The sequence below is a fragment of the Protomyctophum parallelum genome (assembly GCF_964188405.1).
Source record: "Protomyctophum parallelum genome assembly, chromosome: 8".
In the NCBI taxonomy this organism is placed as follows: domain Eukaryota; kingdom Metazoa; phylum Chordata; class Actinopteri; order Myctophiformes; family Myctophidae; genus Protomyctophum; species Protomyctophum parallelum.
Genome location: NC_139703.1, coordinates 41856995 through 41873940, shown reverse-complemented (window position 1 = coordinate 41873940; position 16946 = coordinate 41856995). Strand labels below are relative to the sequence as shown.

General features: G+C 43.3%; 1 protein-coding gene across 1 annotated transcript in view; it reads left to right on the top strand.

The window, feature by feature from the left end:
• pacsin1b (protein kinase C and casein kinase substrate in neurons 1b) overlaps positions 1 to 12476 on the top strand; it is a 36367-nt gene extending 23891 nt beyond the window's left edge. The window contains exons 4-11 of the mRNA XM_083772315.1: positions 1668 to 1824; positions 4608 to 4843; positions 5289 to 5444; positions 5970 to 6145; positions 6459 to 6579; positions 8933 to 9057; positions 10716 to 10912; positions 11766 to 12476. Of these exons, the coding sequence (XP_083628441.1) occupies positions 1668 to 1824; positions 4608 to 4843; positions 5289 to 5444; positions 5970 to 6145; positions 6459 to 6579; positions 8933 to 9057; positions 10716 to 10912; positions 11766 to 11875 (1278 nt within the window). The 3' untranslated portion in view covers positions 11876 to 12476. The remainder of the gene's footprint in view (positions 1 to 1667; positions 1825 to 4607; positions 4844 to 5288; positions 5445 to 5969; positions 6146 to 6458; positions 6580 to 8932; positions 9058 to 10715; positions 10913 to 11765) is intronic.
• Positions 12477 to 16946: the final 4470 nt, after the last annotated feature.

Here is a 16946-nt window from a genome sequence, read left to right as displayed (position 1 = left end):
TGGAGAAGGAAATGTCCAAGACGTTAACTCACAATAAACCCCTAAAACCCTTTGGAACTGGATAAAACCAACCTTTCTAGATAAAAGCTAAAACACCCTTGGTGCTGAACTCTCATTAGAAACAGGAGGTGAGACAATCTGGGAACACCCCCAGAGTCCAGACTACATCAAACATGTAATGGTAAACCGCTAAGCCATGAACTCCCAGTAAACCTGACTTTGAGCCATACAGTTTGTAAAAGGTCATTACACTGCTAAATGACGAACACGTAATGGACTTCATGTAAGATCAGTTAAATGCTGGGGCAAGACAATACAGAAACAGCAATGTGTTGCTGTCTAGCAGGAATCTTCTTCTTCATAAATTAATTCCCTATTTTATACTTTGTTGTTTGATTGCACAAAGGCAACATAGCTGAAGCCATAAAACTCATAATGCTTCTGTATGGAGATTAGCAATTGTCTGTGGGGTCTTATAAATATTTAACCAATGAGAACATTGGTTACATTACAGGTATTTGGAACAAGATTCCATTTCCTGAAAAGCAAAATAAAATAAAAATAATGCAGTGGTGCTGAGTGGTGCTTACCTGAAAAGTAATGTTCCGCCTGACAGTGACGATTTACTGATATCGCTGTGAGGTGACTGCTTTGTGCTAGACCTCAGCTATACCTTCTAGCACTTCCTGCTCCACAATGGCAACATTAGGAATACGTAGTTCCTGAACTTCAGACCACATCAAACTTTTTTGATGTGTGCTTCCAGCTAGTGTGATGACAGCAGTATCCAGTATGGTCTCTGAAGGACTCCTGTCAAATTGCCTTTCACTCTAATGTATATTAATGGCGTCAATTAAATTATTTAAAGGGAAAGCAGTGTCACATATAGTTGGTACTAGTATTATGAATACTATTATGACTTTTGTTAAGACATTGTTGCCTCAAGTAAATTATTGGTGGGGTTGAAGTTATTTTCTCCCCACCCCAACACCACAGCCTTGTTTTAAGAAAGCAGCAGGGCCATGAGAACCTGTCTTCTTTCAACATACAGCACAGTGCAATCCATCACAGTCACTCACTGCACTACTGTAGTCGCTTGCTGCAGTGCTGCCGGCTGATAGCTGACTAGGCTTCTGCAGCAGTAGAGGATGGCATGGAATACAATCATTTGCCCTCCACCCCATTGAGGAGGGTAGTCTAATAGTGCGTCATTTGTAGGGTGTAGTATGGGCATTGGGTTACATTCTGTTGAACTATGTAGCCTACTATATGTAATTCATGTCTAAGGCATTTCCTCCGCACATGAGCAAAAATGGCTGTTGTGTGAATATAGTCAATACAAAGCAACATTGTTGCCGTATAGCAAAACACTCACTTCTCTCATCTGTTTGTGCTCTTCTCTCTGTGTCTGTCTGTCTGTCTGTCTGTCTCCGTTGCTCTGTGTCAATGGAGAGATGCAATTGATACCTCCCCCCTCCCCCCCCTGCCAGCCACTGCTTACATTGCATAACTGCACACCCCATCCCCTCACTTGCTGTCGTCGTCCCCCCCCCCCACCCCCATTTTCTCATACTGACGGAGCAGAGAACACACATGGTCTTAATTATTGTTAGTGTACGCCGTTTTATTTTATTTGACTAAACTTAATTTGAATTGTTTTTTGAAAGGTTGGAAACTACAAACGTGCAGTGAAACGGATTGACGATGGCCACCGGCTCTGCAATGACCTGATGAACTGCATACAGGAGCGTGCCAAAATTGAGAAAGCTTATGCACAGCAGCTGACCGACTGGTCCAAGAGGTGGAGACAGCTAGTTGACAAAGGTGAGTGAAAGAATCACACATCACTTTATTGCCCAATTAGCCCATTTAACTGAGAGAATCGGCTTTATTGCTTTTACCATAAACTATACAAGAAAATATTTCCCCCTGTTCAATATTATATTAAAAAAATAGTGCAGTGTCCAGTGTAGGCTTACCATACGTCCTCTTTTGCCCGGACAAGTCCTCTTTTGGGAGGCTGTCCGGGGGGGTTTTGTAAATTCCTGCAAACGTCCGGGGTTTTAACTTTTGAGGGTAGCGTGTATTTACAATGCTCGTTCGTGTTGGGGCACGTTCGGAAATGCACTGAGCGCACTGTGCAATGCAAACCGATAGGCGAGTGTGCTCTGGTGCGATATTTCCGAAACGCGCCCGAACAAAGCACTCTGAGAGTGCTTTGCGCAGATCTAAACAAACTAACTGGAGGCGAGCGCATGCATGCAGTCACTGTGTGTGTGTGTGTGTGTGTGTGTGTGTGTGTGTGTGTGTGTGTGTGTGTGTGTGTGTCACTCAGTGCACAGAGAGAGAGAGAGAGAGAGAGAGAGAGAGAGAGAGAGAGAGAGAGAAAGAGAAAGATGCCAAAACGAAAATGCAACTTCACAGATGATTTGCGGAAAAAGTATCCGTGTTTTCGTCCTGGTCGTGACAAATCTGAAGCAGAATGCACTGTGTGCAAAGCAGGAACGTATGTATCTGTGGCAAATAAAGGTGCCAGCGATCTACGAGCCCATATCGAAACTACAAAGCACAAAACAGCTGTACGGGGTGAGAGCTCGTCTGCTAAATTGACAGAGTACTGTACCTTGATAGACTGTTGTGTTGTCTGCTCTCCGTGAGGAAAGCTTGAAATGCCAAAGAACTATCTCATCATTGACATGCAGAAAAAGTATATAGGCTACTGTTTTCTTACTGTAGCTTTGTGACTGACCAATGAGAAGCAGATTGTATTGTCTGCAAAGGAACTATGTGTCTGTCACAAATGCAAGTTCTGTCCTGCAAGCCCATGCCATCAACACAGACAAGGCAGCTGTGCGCGAGGCGAGTCCTGCAAATTAAATTGACCCAATATTATTTTGTACAACCTAGAAAAGCAAAAGATAATGGTTTGGAGAATAGGCTGGTCTCTCTTTTTACAAGAGATAAGCCATTGCATACAGGTTCTCAAACTTTAATTTCACCCCCATAACTCCGAGAGTAAAACCAAATGGACCCATAAGAGTCCCATTTGATTCCATTTGTACAGTATCAGAGTTAAAAGTTATAAAAGGGTCCATTTGGTTCCATTTGTACTAGTACACTCTCAGAGTTACAGACCTGTAAGGCAGGGTCCATTTGGTTCCATTTGTACACTCTCAGAGTTACAGACCTATAATGGGTCCATTTGGAACCCCCTCAAGGAACCATGAGGGTCCCTGGGTCACACCTTTGAGAGTCACTGCTTTAAATAAATACATAACTAATATAGATCAATTTTGATCAAATTTAGGAGCATAACTTTTTTGTTATAGATTATTTTGACATCTGAATTTAATTCAAACAGAACCGCGCATGCACGACACATGCACGACGTGCACGCGCACATGCACGCGCACATGTGTCCTCTTTTTGGTAATTCAGAATATGGTATGCCTAGTCCAGTGTAACAGCAGTAGTCCTAACACAACATTTAGCTAGGATGGTGCGTGAAAACACATTGCATAAGTAATATTGATTATGGTACCTATATGCTATCAATATTACATATGCATAATATTTAAAGTTGACATTGCTGCAGGCAGTGTAATAAATAGCAGACTTAACTGAACAGAGAGTTGCAGTATTAATGAGGGATAAGTAAAGTATCATTAATAATAACTTAGCACTTAAACAGCCGGTTGTAGCAGCACTTGAAGTGTCCAGGCAACAAAGAAGCATATACAGTCCCAAAGGTAAAGAGTTAGTTTTGAGGGTCATATAAAACACACACAGGTGCAATGTAACTAATTGCAAGGACTCTCGTTAATGAACAACTTGTGTTCAACCGGAAAGCTTAAGCAGGCTTAAGCTGATTGGACCACTCAATGGCAAACCACTCATCATTCATACAATCACACTCCCTAATGTCAGGCATTGAGGCATTTATGGCATACTTAGCTCACCGTCAGGCTGCTCTCCTGCTGTTGTTCACCGACTGTTCTGTTCTGTTCATTCATACTGCTTTATTCACCCAGCCTCCTTCCTAGCTCCACTGCTTACATCTGGGTTTTTTTAATCTTTGGTGGACAATGTTACTCCTGACCAAAGTCTATGCTTTCGTGACGTCATGCGGTGGTGACCTAGTATATGGACTTTTAATGTTTGCTTTAAGCAATGACATCATTGAGCACACAGTGGGCGCTCACTTCAGACAAGTGTGATATTTGAGGGGCGCTAGCCACCCTTATATACATTTTTTGTCCTGAACTCGTCATATTTGCCATTGACAATGAAAGGAGAATTTACATCATATGTGTCTGAAGTGCAAATCGGCTTTTTGTGGAAACACAAACATTAAATGCCATTGACAATGAAAGGAAAATGTACGTCATATGTAGACGAGCAAATCGGCTATTTTGGCCAGAATGAGATGATGAGCGCCCCTCACTTCACACGGGTGTGATTATATATTTGTTTATGTATTGTCATGGCATTTATTTACTACTAGGGTTCAAGGTGTCTGCTAAATGTCTAAATTTAAAGTTATAATTGTTTCTCTCTGTGTCTGACTCTCTCTCTCTCTCTCTCCACCTCCCTCCATCCTCCGTCAGGTCCCCAGTACGGTACAGTGGAGCGTGCTTGGATGGGGGTGATGACGGAAGCGGAGAAAGTCAGCGAATTGCATCAGGAGGTGAGAAACGGACTGATCAATGAGGACTTTGAGAAGGTTAAGAACTGGCAGAAGGACTCCTACCACAAACAGATGATGGGAGGCTTCAAGGAAACCAAGGAGGCAGAGGAGGGCTTCAAGAAAGCCCAGAAACCATGGGCCAAGAAACTGAAGGAGGTGAGGCCAGCTGCTATTTAAAAAACACTTGGTGTGTAAGTATGTGCACATTTCCTTGTGATGATATATATACTGATGATAGCTGGATGCTACTGTCATACAAATACCTTGGTATCTGGTTAGATGAACATTTTATATTAAGCATTTTACTTGAATTACTTCAAAACTGAAAATAAAACTTGGCTGAAACGTCATTAAATCCTCCTGATCCAGTGTAATATATCCCTTAGATGTATTATGATAGATGGGTTTTGAATAGTGTAGTGTAGCAGAAATTATTGTGTTTATCTGCAAAGCACTACAATCACATTGCATTACAAGCAAATATGTACCGTACTCATTATCAACAGTATCCATCTTTAGACATTCCTCGGGTTAACGTTTTGCATCATGGTGTTATATTTCCATGGGTTTCAATTTCTCTGTGGAACCTTGCCCCTTTTAGCTGGAGGCTGCCAAAAAGACCTACCACATAGCGTGTAAAGAGGAGAAGCTGGCTGCAACCAGAGAGGCCAACACCAAAGGAGAGCCCTCCGCCCCGGCAGACCAACAGAAGAAACTCCACGAGAAAGTAGATAAATGCAAACAAGAATCGCAGAAGGTGCGAATGTGCGATGCAACTGCGACATATTCATATATAATGCAAGCATGACATATGGCAACGTGTGTGTGTGTGTGTGTGTGTGTGTGTGTGTGTGTGTGTGTGTGTGTGTGCGTGCGTGCGTGCGTGCATGCTCATCAGTATGCAAGAGCTCTGAGACACAATCAGGCAAAAGGGAAATTAAATCAACTGACAGGCTATTTTAAGACCCAGGCTACGAGGTTGAAATAATACAAAATAATATATATAGAAGGCAATGTAGAAGAACGCAGAATAGTGTGGCTAATGTCTGGCTAATATCTTGTAGATCTGCTATTTTCAAAAGGTTTTTATACATTTAAAAACGTACATTTGATACCGTTACCTTTGTACTTTTACTCAAGCACATTTGGAACTCCAGACTTTAACTTGTAACTGAGTATTTCTACATTGCAGTATTGATACTTTTACTTAAGTAATAAATGTGAGTACTTTTTCCCAGCACTGTTCATACGGACTCTGTTGCTTACTGTCACACCGCCACAGGCCAAGGAGAAGTATGAGAAGGCTCTGGATGAGCTGGGCGCTTGCACCCCACAGTACATGGAGAACATGGAGACGGTGTTTGACTCATGCCAGCAGTTCGAGGAGAAAAGGTTGAGCTTCCTCAGGGAGGTGCTGTTGGACATCAAACGCCACCTCAACCTCACAGAGAACCAAAGGTTGTCTGTCTGTCTGTCTGTCTGTCTGTCTGTCTGTCCGTCTATACAGTATATCACCTGTACAAATCAGTAGTTTGTTTCTTTGACTTTGGCCTCTTTATTGATAATAAAATACATACTGGTACATTGTTTGTCACACCATTATCAAAAGGAAGAAATGCACACAAAAAAAGCCAGCGAAAATTGAATATATTTATTCAACAAACAGAAGTAATGTACAGTACATTCACACACACTTGGTATACTTGGTATCGGTATGTATTATGTGCACCACTACCCTCGAGCTAACTAACTCTTCCCTGTGTTTCTGCAGCTATACAACAGTGTACAGAGAGCTTGAACGCAGCATCACGTCAGCCAGTGCACAAGAAGACCTCAAGTGGTTCAGCAACACTAACGGACCTGGCATGCATATGAACTGGCCACAATTTGAGGTAAAACATATTTGACTACTATACATACACTGTACTATGCAATAAATGCAATAGTGTAACTACTATATAACAATAGATACAGTGCATATGGTAGGCAACAACTTTTAAAATGTATTTTATTTCTTCTACCTTTTGACTTTATATGTTAGGGGTTTTCAACTGATTATGAACCAGGGACCACCACCCTGACTGATAATCAACCTGGGGACCACTGTTGTGTTGGGAGGGGGGGCTATGGGCGTGGTGTGGGTTCCAAATTAAACTGATTCTGTTCATTGCAACTAATGTGTGAGCGAGCAAACATGACATGACACACACATCCTTATAATGGCGATTGGTGACTCAACCAAGCAATCCGGTTTCCCTTTTCTGTGGAAGTTCTTGGCGTCCGGCTTCCCAGTAACTGACAACATTGATGCGTCATCTATCATACGCCTACTTGTAGGCGTATGATAGAATACTAAATGCATGATCAGGGACCACGTGCAATACCTTCATGGACCACGGACCACCAGTTGAAAACCACTGTTATAGATAAACGGAAAGCCCTCATTCACCTCTATATAGGCTATTATAGTTTCATCACTAGTAAGGTCTATTTATTTCTACAAAGATGTGTTGATAAATGTTGCTATAGATCTTGCCGTTTGTTCTGCCTGAGTGGTGCAACCACTCCAAGGAACACTATAAATTCCAATACCCAAAATCTCGGCCACTCGCTCACTCCCACTCGGTCACTCGGGGTCATTCCAGCGTGACCCGGAAATGGTTAACGTTCCAATTGTTAAAGTGCTCCATCGAGGAGGAGAGTGGAGTCGAGTGGAGGAGCCGAGTGGGCTCTCCGAGACCGCATAGAGCGAGTGTACATCAGGTGCAGGCTCGGTGGGGTATTTTGTCTCCTCGCAGCGGATTTCCGCATCACGTGTACATGTTTTTTTCCTTCTCCAGTGACATAAGTCCACCTCCTCCACATGTGGCACAGAAAACACTGCTTGAAACACCCCCCCCCCCCCCCCCCCATCCACTAGCTGCCGGCCGGCTGAGTCGCTGACCCAACACACACATGCACGCACTGTGCGTGCGTGTGAAAAAGCTTTGCTTGACACATTTACATTTTTTTTTACATTGCGTTGTGTGATATAAGCATAATAAAAGTAGGATATATAAATTAGGCGGCTATATTGTGCGCACCTCAAAAGCTATAGTTAATTTATCTCTGTGCATGCCTGAATGCACAGACTGGTATGAATGACGGTGACAAAAATGTATTTATTTATATGTGGACTGAACTGAATATGTAAGTCAGAGAGACTATACCTAATTCCTGTTATAGTGTCCGTTATTTGCAAAGACCGTCGGAGGAGGGGGGGGTGATTTATACGTGTGCGCATCCTGGCGCTTATTCAGGAATTTCAGGAATAAATAGCCTTGCCTTGCAAATGTTACCAATACATACACATTGGCCTCGGTTACATGCACAAAATGATGAATTGTCTATTCTGTACGGCTCTGTTCGGAGTTCCAGTGATCCAGCTGTGTGACACTGTATTGTTCCACCACTTTTGCTTTGGCAATGTAAATTGTAAACGTATGTTTTCCCATGCCAATAAAGCCCTTTGAATTGAATTGAATAGATACACATCATTAGTGATCGCGGAATGTGCCGTCGCTTTGAAATGACAGCGTAGTAGCCTACATTCCGATTCTAAAGGTAAATTCGACCACCACTCTGTCCTCGCATCGAATCCTCTCCTCCTCCTCTCCTCCTCGCTGGGGGCGGAGCCGACGAGCGAGTGGAGGACGCGAGGAGAGTGAGCTTGTGTGAAAGTTGCGGTATTGGAATTTAGCTTATGTGACGTTCACCTATGCGACTATGAGCACGAGTATGACTATTAGTACCAGTAGGGGCGCTGTTGTGCCAGAGAGAGAGAGAGAGAGAGCTGCACTGTTGCCTGCTAATATGAGAGAGAGAGAGAGAGAGAAATTGCACCACTCAGTTCACACGGGTGTGATTTTTTACACTACACTAGTTATAGTGCACTGCATACTGTGCATAGTAATCCATAATGTTTACTGTCCCAGAAAGCAGCAAAGAAGAAAAACAATCAACACCTCACCTGTATGTTTCTGAAAACAGTAAAAAGCCAAATAAAGCCGATTTGTGTTTTGATCACATTTGAGAACCAGATGAGGTTTCAAGTGATTGATTTAAGCGCTACCAATAAAATTGAGGCAGTCTTTACTCAGTATGCATTACACACAGTGATGCATGGGTTTTTATTGTCGTACTGTACGCACTATACAATATATGTCGGCTCTTCTGAATCATGTTTGTTTTTCTCCTGTGCTGCAGGAGTACAACCCAGATCTTACCCACAACATCAGCAAGAAAGAAAAGGTAAAGAAGAACACTGATGGCATCACTCTGACTAACGTCTCAACACCAGTAGACCATGCTCAGTCTGGTGACCAGGGAAGGTGAGCCGAATGAAAACTCTGTTGTGTTGGATTATGAACATATAACGGTTGCAACAATAACAATCGCAGAACCAATTATAGCAAAAATGAGGGAGGTGGTGGGCCAGTTCAGAATAAGAATAACTAAAGAATCAGTAAATAAGTTGCAATTTATTAAATCAAAAGCAAAATAAAGTTTTCCATAACAAAATGTTCACTTAATGAAATCAAAATAAAATAAAACTGCCTCAAAAGGGATGGGTGTAAAGCTCAAGTGTCCTGGCACTGTCCAAAACTAAACTTATTTACTAAACTTTATTTACTTAAATAAATCCAAATGGAACCCAGTCAACGCTGTGTGTAGTGGTAAGTCTCCTCTTACCACCCTTTACACTGTTCCGCAAAGTCCGTCCTCAATCGAAATCCAAACTCCAGGGAACTAATCCAAAATGGAAAGAAGGTCTCTAAATCCAATGGCGGATATCCAATGTTCAGGAAAGTACTCCAGAAAGGAAATATGGCAAGACTTGGGAAATATTCCTCTTGCTTCTCCAGTAGCCTGTCTGTCTCTCTGTTCACCTCCACTCTGGACTGACAGAGTCAATCTCTCCAGGTGGCCCAAACATTGTGATTGCCCATCACTCCATCAGCCAGGTGAGCTGTGGGCGGGGATTCTCAATCACTGCCTGTTGCCATAGCAACACATGTATCTCACTGGCTTCTTGTGGCATATAGTCCAGCGGATAAATAGGAAAATCTCATAGAGTAGCGGTTTGGTGGAAAATAATAAAGTACATGAAAATTGAAACATTGCAAACAAAAATACATAGAAACAATGTGACTCTGGGCACAGAGGTTACAAACATGTGGTTCACACTGTCATATCCGGAATGTTAATTTAACTCTCAGTTAAATTAGCATTTTGTCTGTCTGTCTGTCTGTCTGTCACGCTGTGACACCACCCGCCCGCCACCAGAGGGCGCAGCTGTATCACACAAAAACTGCATGCACACACACACACACACACACACACACACACACACACACACACACACACACACACACACACACACACACACACACAGCAATAATTGCGAACGCAGTGAGCCACTTACTATGACAGCAAGGGCTGAATGTCTGTGTGTGTGTCTGTGTGTGTGTGTCTGTCCCACTGTTACACCACCCGCCCGCCACCAGAGGGCGCAGCTGTAGCACACACACACACACAGGGCGCAGCTGTAGCACACACACACACACACACACACACACACACACGCACACGCACACGCACACGCACACACAACCACACACACACAAGCTGCGTTCGCTTCACGCGTTTGCGCGTCTTACTTGTATAGCATGTTGTTGTTATAGTATTCGTAACAGGGACGGTATGAGCCACGAAGCAAAGTCTACCAACAGGTCCATTTTGTTCCATTTGTACACTTTCAGAGTTATGGGGGTCCTGGCGGTGCACTAAATGGAACAGAGCCTTAATTTGTATCATCAGTAACAACTGTGAAAGAAGTAGGGAAGTGTGCATAGAGCCGATTTGGTGGTCAAAGTTCAAGATTGCCGTCATGATGAGCCATCGGTCTCAACTATGCCAGCAGCATACCTCTCTAGGTTGCCCTCGTTAACGGTGGTACTGATGTGCTGCTGAAACCTCTCTCCCGCAGTGTAAGCAGCTATGAGAAGAACCAAGCCTACACAGGCTCCACAGAATGGTCAGACGAGGACCAGACGGCGCCAGACTCAGGCAACGACACCAATGGAGGGGCCAACCCCTTTGAGGAGGATGTGGTGAAAGGCGTAAGAGTGAAGGCGCTCTACGACTATGATGGCCAAGAGCAGGACGAGCTCACCTTCAGTGCAGGTGAGGCATAGCTATACTGTAACTAGAAAGTCACAGGTGTAATCCTCGCAAAACAAACACAAATAGACCCCATCCCGCTCAATTATTCTCCCTCATTCTCCCTTTAGCCTCAGCTAAAATGCCTAAAATGCCAACTACGAATAATCAATAGTCAACAATTTCTTGTCATTTCTGCCATGTGTGCTTGACAAGTACTTGGAACACACGTGTGTACTTTTATGTGACAATGGCTGTCACATAATAACGGACTGCCCCCGCCCCCCATCTATTCATTTCAATGGCTGTCACATAATAACGGACTGCCCCCGCCCCCCATCTATTCATTTCATTGGCTGTCACATAATAACGGACTGCCCCCGCCCGCCATCTATTCATTTCAATGGAAGTTGCTCACAAGTGCATGAAGCAGAAGTACTTCTACTTCCTGGATTGGCTCCAATATTGGAGCCAATCCAGGCCAAACCACTTCAGTGATGCTTGCGGAACTCGACTTCGTCTCGTTCCTTACAGCATCACTGTCGTGGCAATAATCACGTTAAACAACACCCTCTCGTGTAATATTGCTTAAGTAACTGGCGTAGAGTCAAGCTACTATACCATGAGAAGTTGTGCATCTGGCAATGAGTGGAGAGAAGACCAGGGTTTAAATACTGTGAGGGTTGATCAGTTTATGGCCAACAGGTGTGTCAATTGAGAGCGATGAGGTGACCACAGACAGGTGTGCCCACACAGAGCAACAGTATACCCATACAGAGCCACATACTGTGACACCAACATCCTGGTTCAATCCTGTTGCTTCTTCTGTTTTGCTTCACGGGCATCTTATTTTTCTGTCTCCCTGTTGTGATTAAAGGGGAGGAGTTGACGAAGCTGGAGGATGAGGACGAACAGGGCTGGTGCAAAGGTCGCCTGGACAGCGGCCAGCTGGGTCTGTACCCGGCCAATTACGTGGAGCCTATCTAAGGCATTCGTATGGAGGACGCTACCTCATTGGAGGGCTAACCCAGACTGTACTGTCCAATCATAAAACTGCACATCGCCAGAGACTTGAAGAACAAAGCTTTTTTCCCTGAGCTGTCCTCATTGCATCACACACAGGAACTCATGGCTCAGCACAGACAGCAGAGACCATAATACAGCAAATAGCATCCATCAGTTGTGTTGTCTATTGGGGTCAGGACCATATCCTCTTGAAAACTATGTCAATATACTGTACATGCACCAACACCACAGAAACAACGTCCTTGCAACTGAAGGGAACATATTTTGGTATGTTTTTTTCTCCTTTTTTTTAGCTGTGTTCCGATTTCAACTATGTAGCTGATATGCCATACAGTATGTTTCCTCATAATTGTATTGATATGGTAATATGTCGTGCCCGGATAGCAAGAATGAGCTATGCATTGTTCATTCATTGTATACTGTATATATTTTGATGTTTTCTTTTTTCTTTTCTTTTTTACAATCTGGATGCTTGTACAGACCCTGTCTTTTTGCATTGAATTCAGTGTTGAGTTTCCCCTTTCTCTTTGCAGTTTGTTGTGTTTCAGATGATTTCCCATAAAACAGCATGTGTTACTAGTCACTAAATGTATGTTCAGTTTCAGTACATACACTGCTCAATAATCTAGACTAGTGTTTCTCAATGAGGGCGGTACAGCCCCCCAGGAGGGGGGGTAGTACACAGAGCATTATACTGACCATATCTGACATGATACTGACCATATCTGACATGATACAGCCCATATCTGACACGATACGGACCATATCTGACATGATACAGCCCATATCTGACATGATACAGCCCATATCTGACACGATACGAACCATATCTGACACGATACGGACCATATCTGACATGATACGGACCGTGATGCTAACATGATACTCACCATGATACTGATGATAGTGTATCATGTCACAGAGCTGTGACAGCCTGACGCTCCTGTGACAGTGCTGTGCATGATACTGACATGATGCTGACCATGATACTGACATGATGCTGACATGATACTGACCATGATACTGACCATGATACTGACATGATGCTGACCATGATACTAACATGATACTGACATGATGCTGACCATGATACTGACATGATACTGACCATGATACTGACATGATACTGACCATGATACTAACATGTATCATGTAACAGGGCTTTGACAGGGCCTGACATCCCTGTGACAGGGCTGTGCTGCAGGCCTAGACTCTCAAAATGCTGTGAAGAATGTTCACTCTGACACACCCATCTAGAACAGTGGTTCTCAAACCTTTTTATTTCAAGGACTAACAAAGAGTGTACAAATGGAACAAGATGGACCTGTAAGGATCCATTTGGTTTGTACAATCTCAAAGTTATAGACCTGTATGGGTCCCTTTAGAACCCTGTCAAGGAACCTTTGAGAACCACTGGTCTAGAACAATGTGCCTGTAATTTACTTGCTAATTTACGTCACTTGCTTGTCTGCTCTTTCTTTTATCTTTTACATGCAAACTGCATTAATGATGCAGATGCATTGCCATGGGCAAACTTGCCTGGAAATATAACTCTATAGTAGCTGTTTTGTACAGTATGCCTACGAGCTTCAGTTGACAGCCACGTCTCTTTTTTTCATTTTCTGTCAACCAGTCACCTTCTAATTTACTTGAACTGAATGACGGTGAGCTATAAGCTTGGCATTCTCTTCCTCCACCTCCCATCCCCCACGCTGTATATGCATGATGATCTTACATTCTATCCATCCATCTTCAACCGCTTATCCATAGTCGGGTCGCAGGGGCAAAAGCTCCACCAGAGAGCTCCAGACTTCCCTCTCCAGAGCAACATTAGTAACTTCCTCCTGGGGGATCCCGAGGCGTTCCAAGGCCAGTGAGTCGATGTAATCCCTCCTGCCCCGGGGTCTTCGAGGACCTCCCTAGGGAGACGCTCGAGAGGCATCAGACCAGATGCCCGAACCTCCTAAGGTGGTGGTTACTACATCTTACTTAAATCCCAAAACATCTTTAAGGATGAAATCTGATGCCAACGATTGTCATTACATTTGACGTTTATTCAATCAGCATGTTTTGTGTTTCACCACAAAGTCCTACAGCCCAGACGTGATGCCAAATGCTTACACAAACCCAGATTAGGGCTGCATTGTGACAGTACAGTCACTGCAGTCACTGTTGTGAGAATGGTTTGTTACTCCTAGCAACCCCAGGAGTTGGTTACTCTTACAGTTGCTAGAATAGGAGAGGGTGTAGGCCTACTCTTCTTACTACTGACACAAGCATAGGGAAATTGCTAAGAGGCCTGCACAGAAGAGTAGAAAGAGGATCTGCTTCTGAAATATTAATGACAAAACTGCCTTTCTGACGCGAAAAGTTCATGCTGAGTATCCAGGGTCAGACAAAGTGGGTTTGTGCGGCGTATGGGCTTTTGTTCCCCTTTGAAAATTTGTGTTGCTCTTTAATCCCTTGACTCAGAGTGGCAAAATGAATAATAGGTCTTTTCACAACTCAACGTAACTCACAAAGCACTCAACTGTCACATAATTGAGAGCTACATTTAATGACACGTAGCTTGCATACATGGAAACTGACTCCGGCCTATCCAGCTCAGTTTACGCTCACCCATGACACAGTCCATTGTCTGCTGATAAGTTGAATACAAAAAGAGCACCATTTTAATGTCTTAACTTACATTGACCTACCTTGAACTTAATCAACAAGTAATGCATTGGAATATAGAATGGGGCTATTTACAAGTGTGCTGTAAACATGGAAATGAATTTGTATCAATCATCATGTAATGTAATGCAGTAATGTGAATATGGTGCCATTGTGGCATTCACTGTGAATCTCCTGTGATACACTGAAGGATGGTAAATAATATTTAAAGGCATAAAACCTGTATTTCTTTTATGTCTGTAACTGATAGAGGTAACACTGGTCTGTGGCAATGTTGTGGAAAGATCTTAGAAGTCTAGAAGCCCTGTCCTGTCTGTCTTTTTTTTTTTTTTTGCATAGCGCTGTAATCTCCAAACTGTAGTGCCTGTGCCTATACAAAAATAAAAATACGTCATGTGAAATTTCTGAGGGAAAAAATGTTCAGGCCTATTTAGAGGCTTTATAAGATTAGAGTTTCGTAGCCCTAAGAGTTTCGTAAATATGCCATGGAAAGTGCTGTACTGCAGGATGGCTGAGTGGTCATAGTCGTGTGTGTGTGTGTGTGTGTGTGTGTGTGTGTGTGTGTGTGTGTGTGTGTGTGTGTGTGTGTGTGTGTGTGTGTGTGTGTGTGTGTGTGTGTGTGTGTGTGTGTGTGTGTGTTTGGGGTGGGGGGGGGAGGCAATGATTGATAAACCTGGTTCTCTGGGGGAAGTAGCTATTTCACTGCCTATTGGTCTGGAGGATGCGGAATCGCTTAGCATGTAGTAGCTGAGCTGAAACAGTGTATGTCTGCCCTGGGCTAGCTATAGGGCTATAGGGATGATCCTACACTGCAGGCTTTACTGACACAATTAATGTCCTTTGTATACACAGTATCTTGGATGGAGGGAAGCTGACATTCATTGCTGTCTGCCCAACCCTCTGCAGCACTGAGCTGTTGAGGTCAGTATGTAAGTTCGCATAACAGGCAAGCAGAGATACGATCGTTCTGGATGCTCTCTGTGGTGCCTCTGTAGAATGATCTTGGGTCCTATTATACCAAAGAGGTGTTGCTCTCCCTTCTTCACCACTTAACGACACAACAGAATGAGCAGACAGAATGGTGTATTTTCTGTTTAGTATTAAAGTTACACATCATTTAACCCTCCTTGTTTGAAACAGATTAGGAGAAGGTTTGTGATTAATTCTGAATATAATACAGTACGGTAGTTACAAACATCTGATGTGGCTTCGTGTGCATTTAGATATCACACCACTAGATGTCACCAGTAACTAGTGTCAGCTTTTGCACAGACTGAGTTCAGCATTTAATTGGGGAACATGAGGATATGGCAAGTGGCCATGGGCCCCCAAATAATTGGCAAAACACTGAGATTGTATTCATAACGTGTGTGCGTGTGTGTGTTTAAATCCTTGAAAAATGAGTTTTCATTGTGAAACCAATGATAAATCCTAAATGTGATAAATCCGACCTATGACAGTGAGAAACAGAGAGAGAGAGAGAGAGAGAAAGAGAGAGAGAGAGAGAGAGAGAGAGTCATGGGGTTAGTGTGGCAACTGGTTGAGCCACCAAAATACTACAGTCGAGACAAACCTTTAACAGAACTGTTGTTTTATTCCCTAGATGATTTCAAGTGTATGCTTACCCCTTGCTGTAGCATGCCTTGGCCTGTTTAGATTACTGTCTGCCAAGTATACTAGCCTCGGTAACCCTGCAGGCTTTTATTTACAGATAGAAATGCTTGCTATACTGATATGCCTCACATCCCTCGAGGGCACACGGTTTTGGCAGATCTCCTCTGACAGAGCTCTGGCATACTGTAGGCTACAGTAATCATCTGAATATGATAATCATGATTGATAGTCTTTATAGTTCAAAGCAGAGGTTTGTTTTGTCAGTTAAGTTAGAGGTGAGAAGAGGTCAGATGAGATAATAAAAAGCGAGTGCGGTGGTTCAGGTGCTCCCATGGCTGATTGTATATCAGAATATTGTCATGAGTCTTTGTCTTTACTCAAACCTGTCTTTCTCAAACATGTAATTGTAAGGCACAGACATTTAGACAATCCAGCTTGTCAAAAGCTACAATTAGAACTGTAGAAACTTGATGAAAAAGTGTTGTGTACAGTATCAGGCTGGACCTTTCACTGCTATAGGCTCAGATAATCACAGGTTTGTCAAGCTTTAATTCCGGTTAAGCAGACTTCTAAAACCTCTCATTTGTGTATGCCATTCTGTAGGACAGGGGTTCTCAACGTTTTTGGCTGGGGACCCCCGGAAATGCTTTGGCCATGTCTCGCGACCCCTGCCCTGCCCTGCCCCCCTTCCCCACCCCCAATACAAACTGACTGCAAAAATAAATGAATACTGAAACCAGAT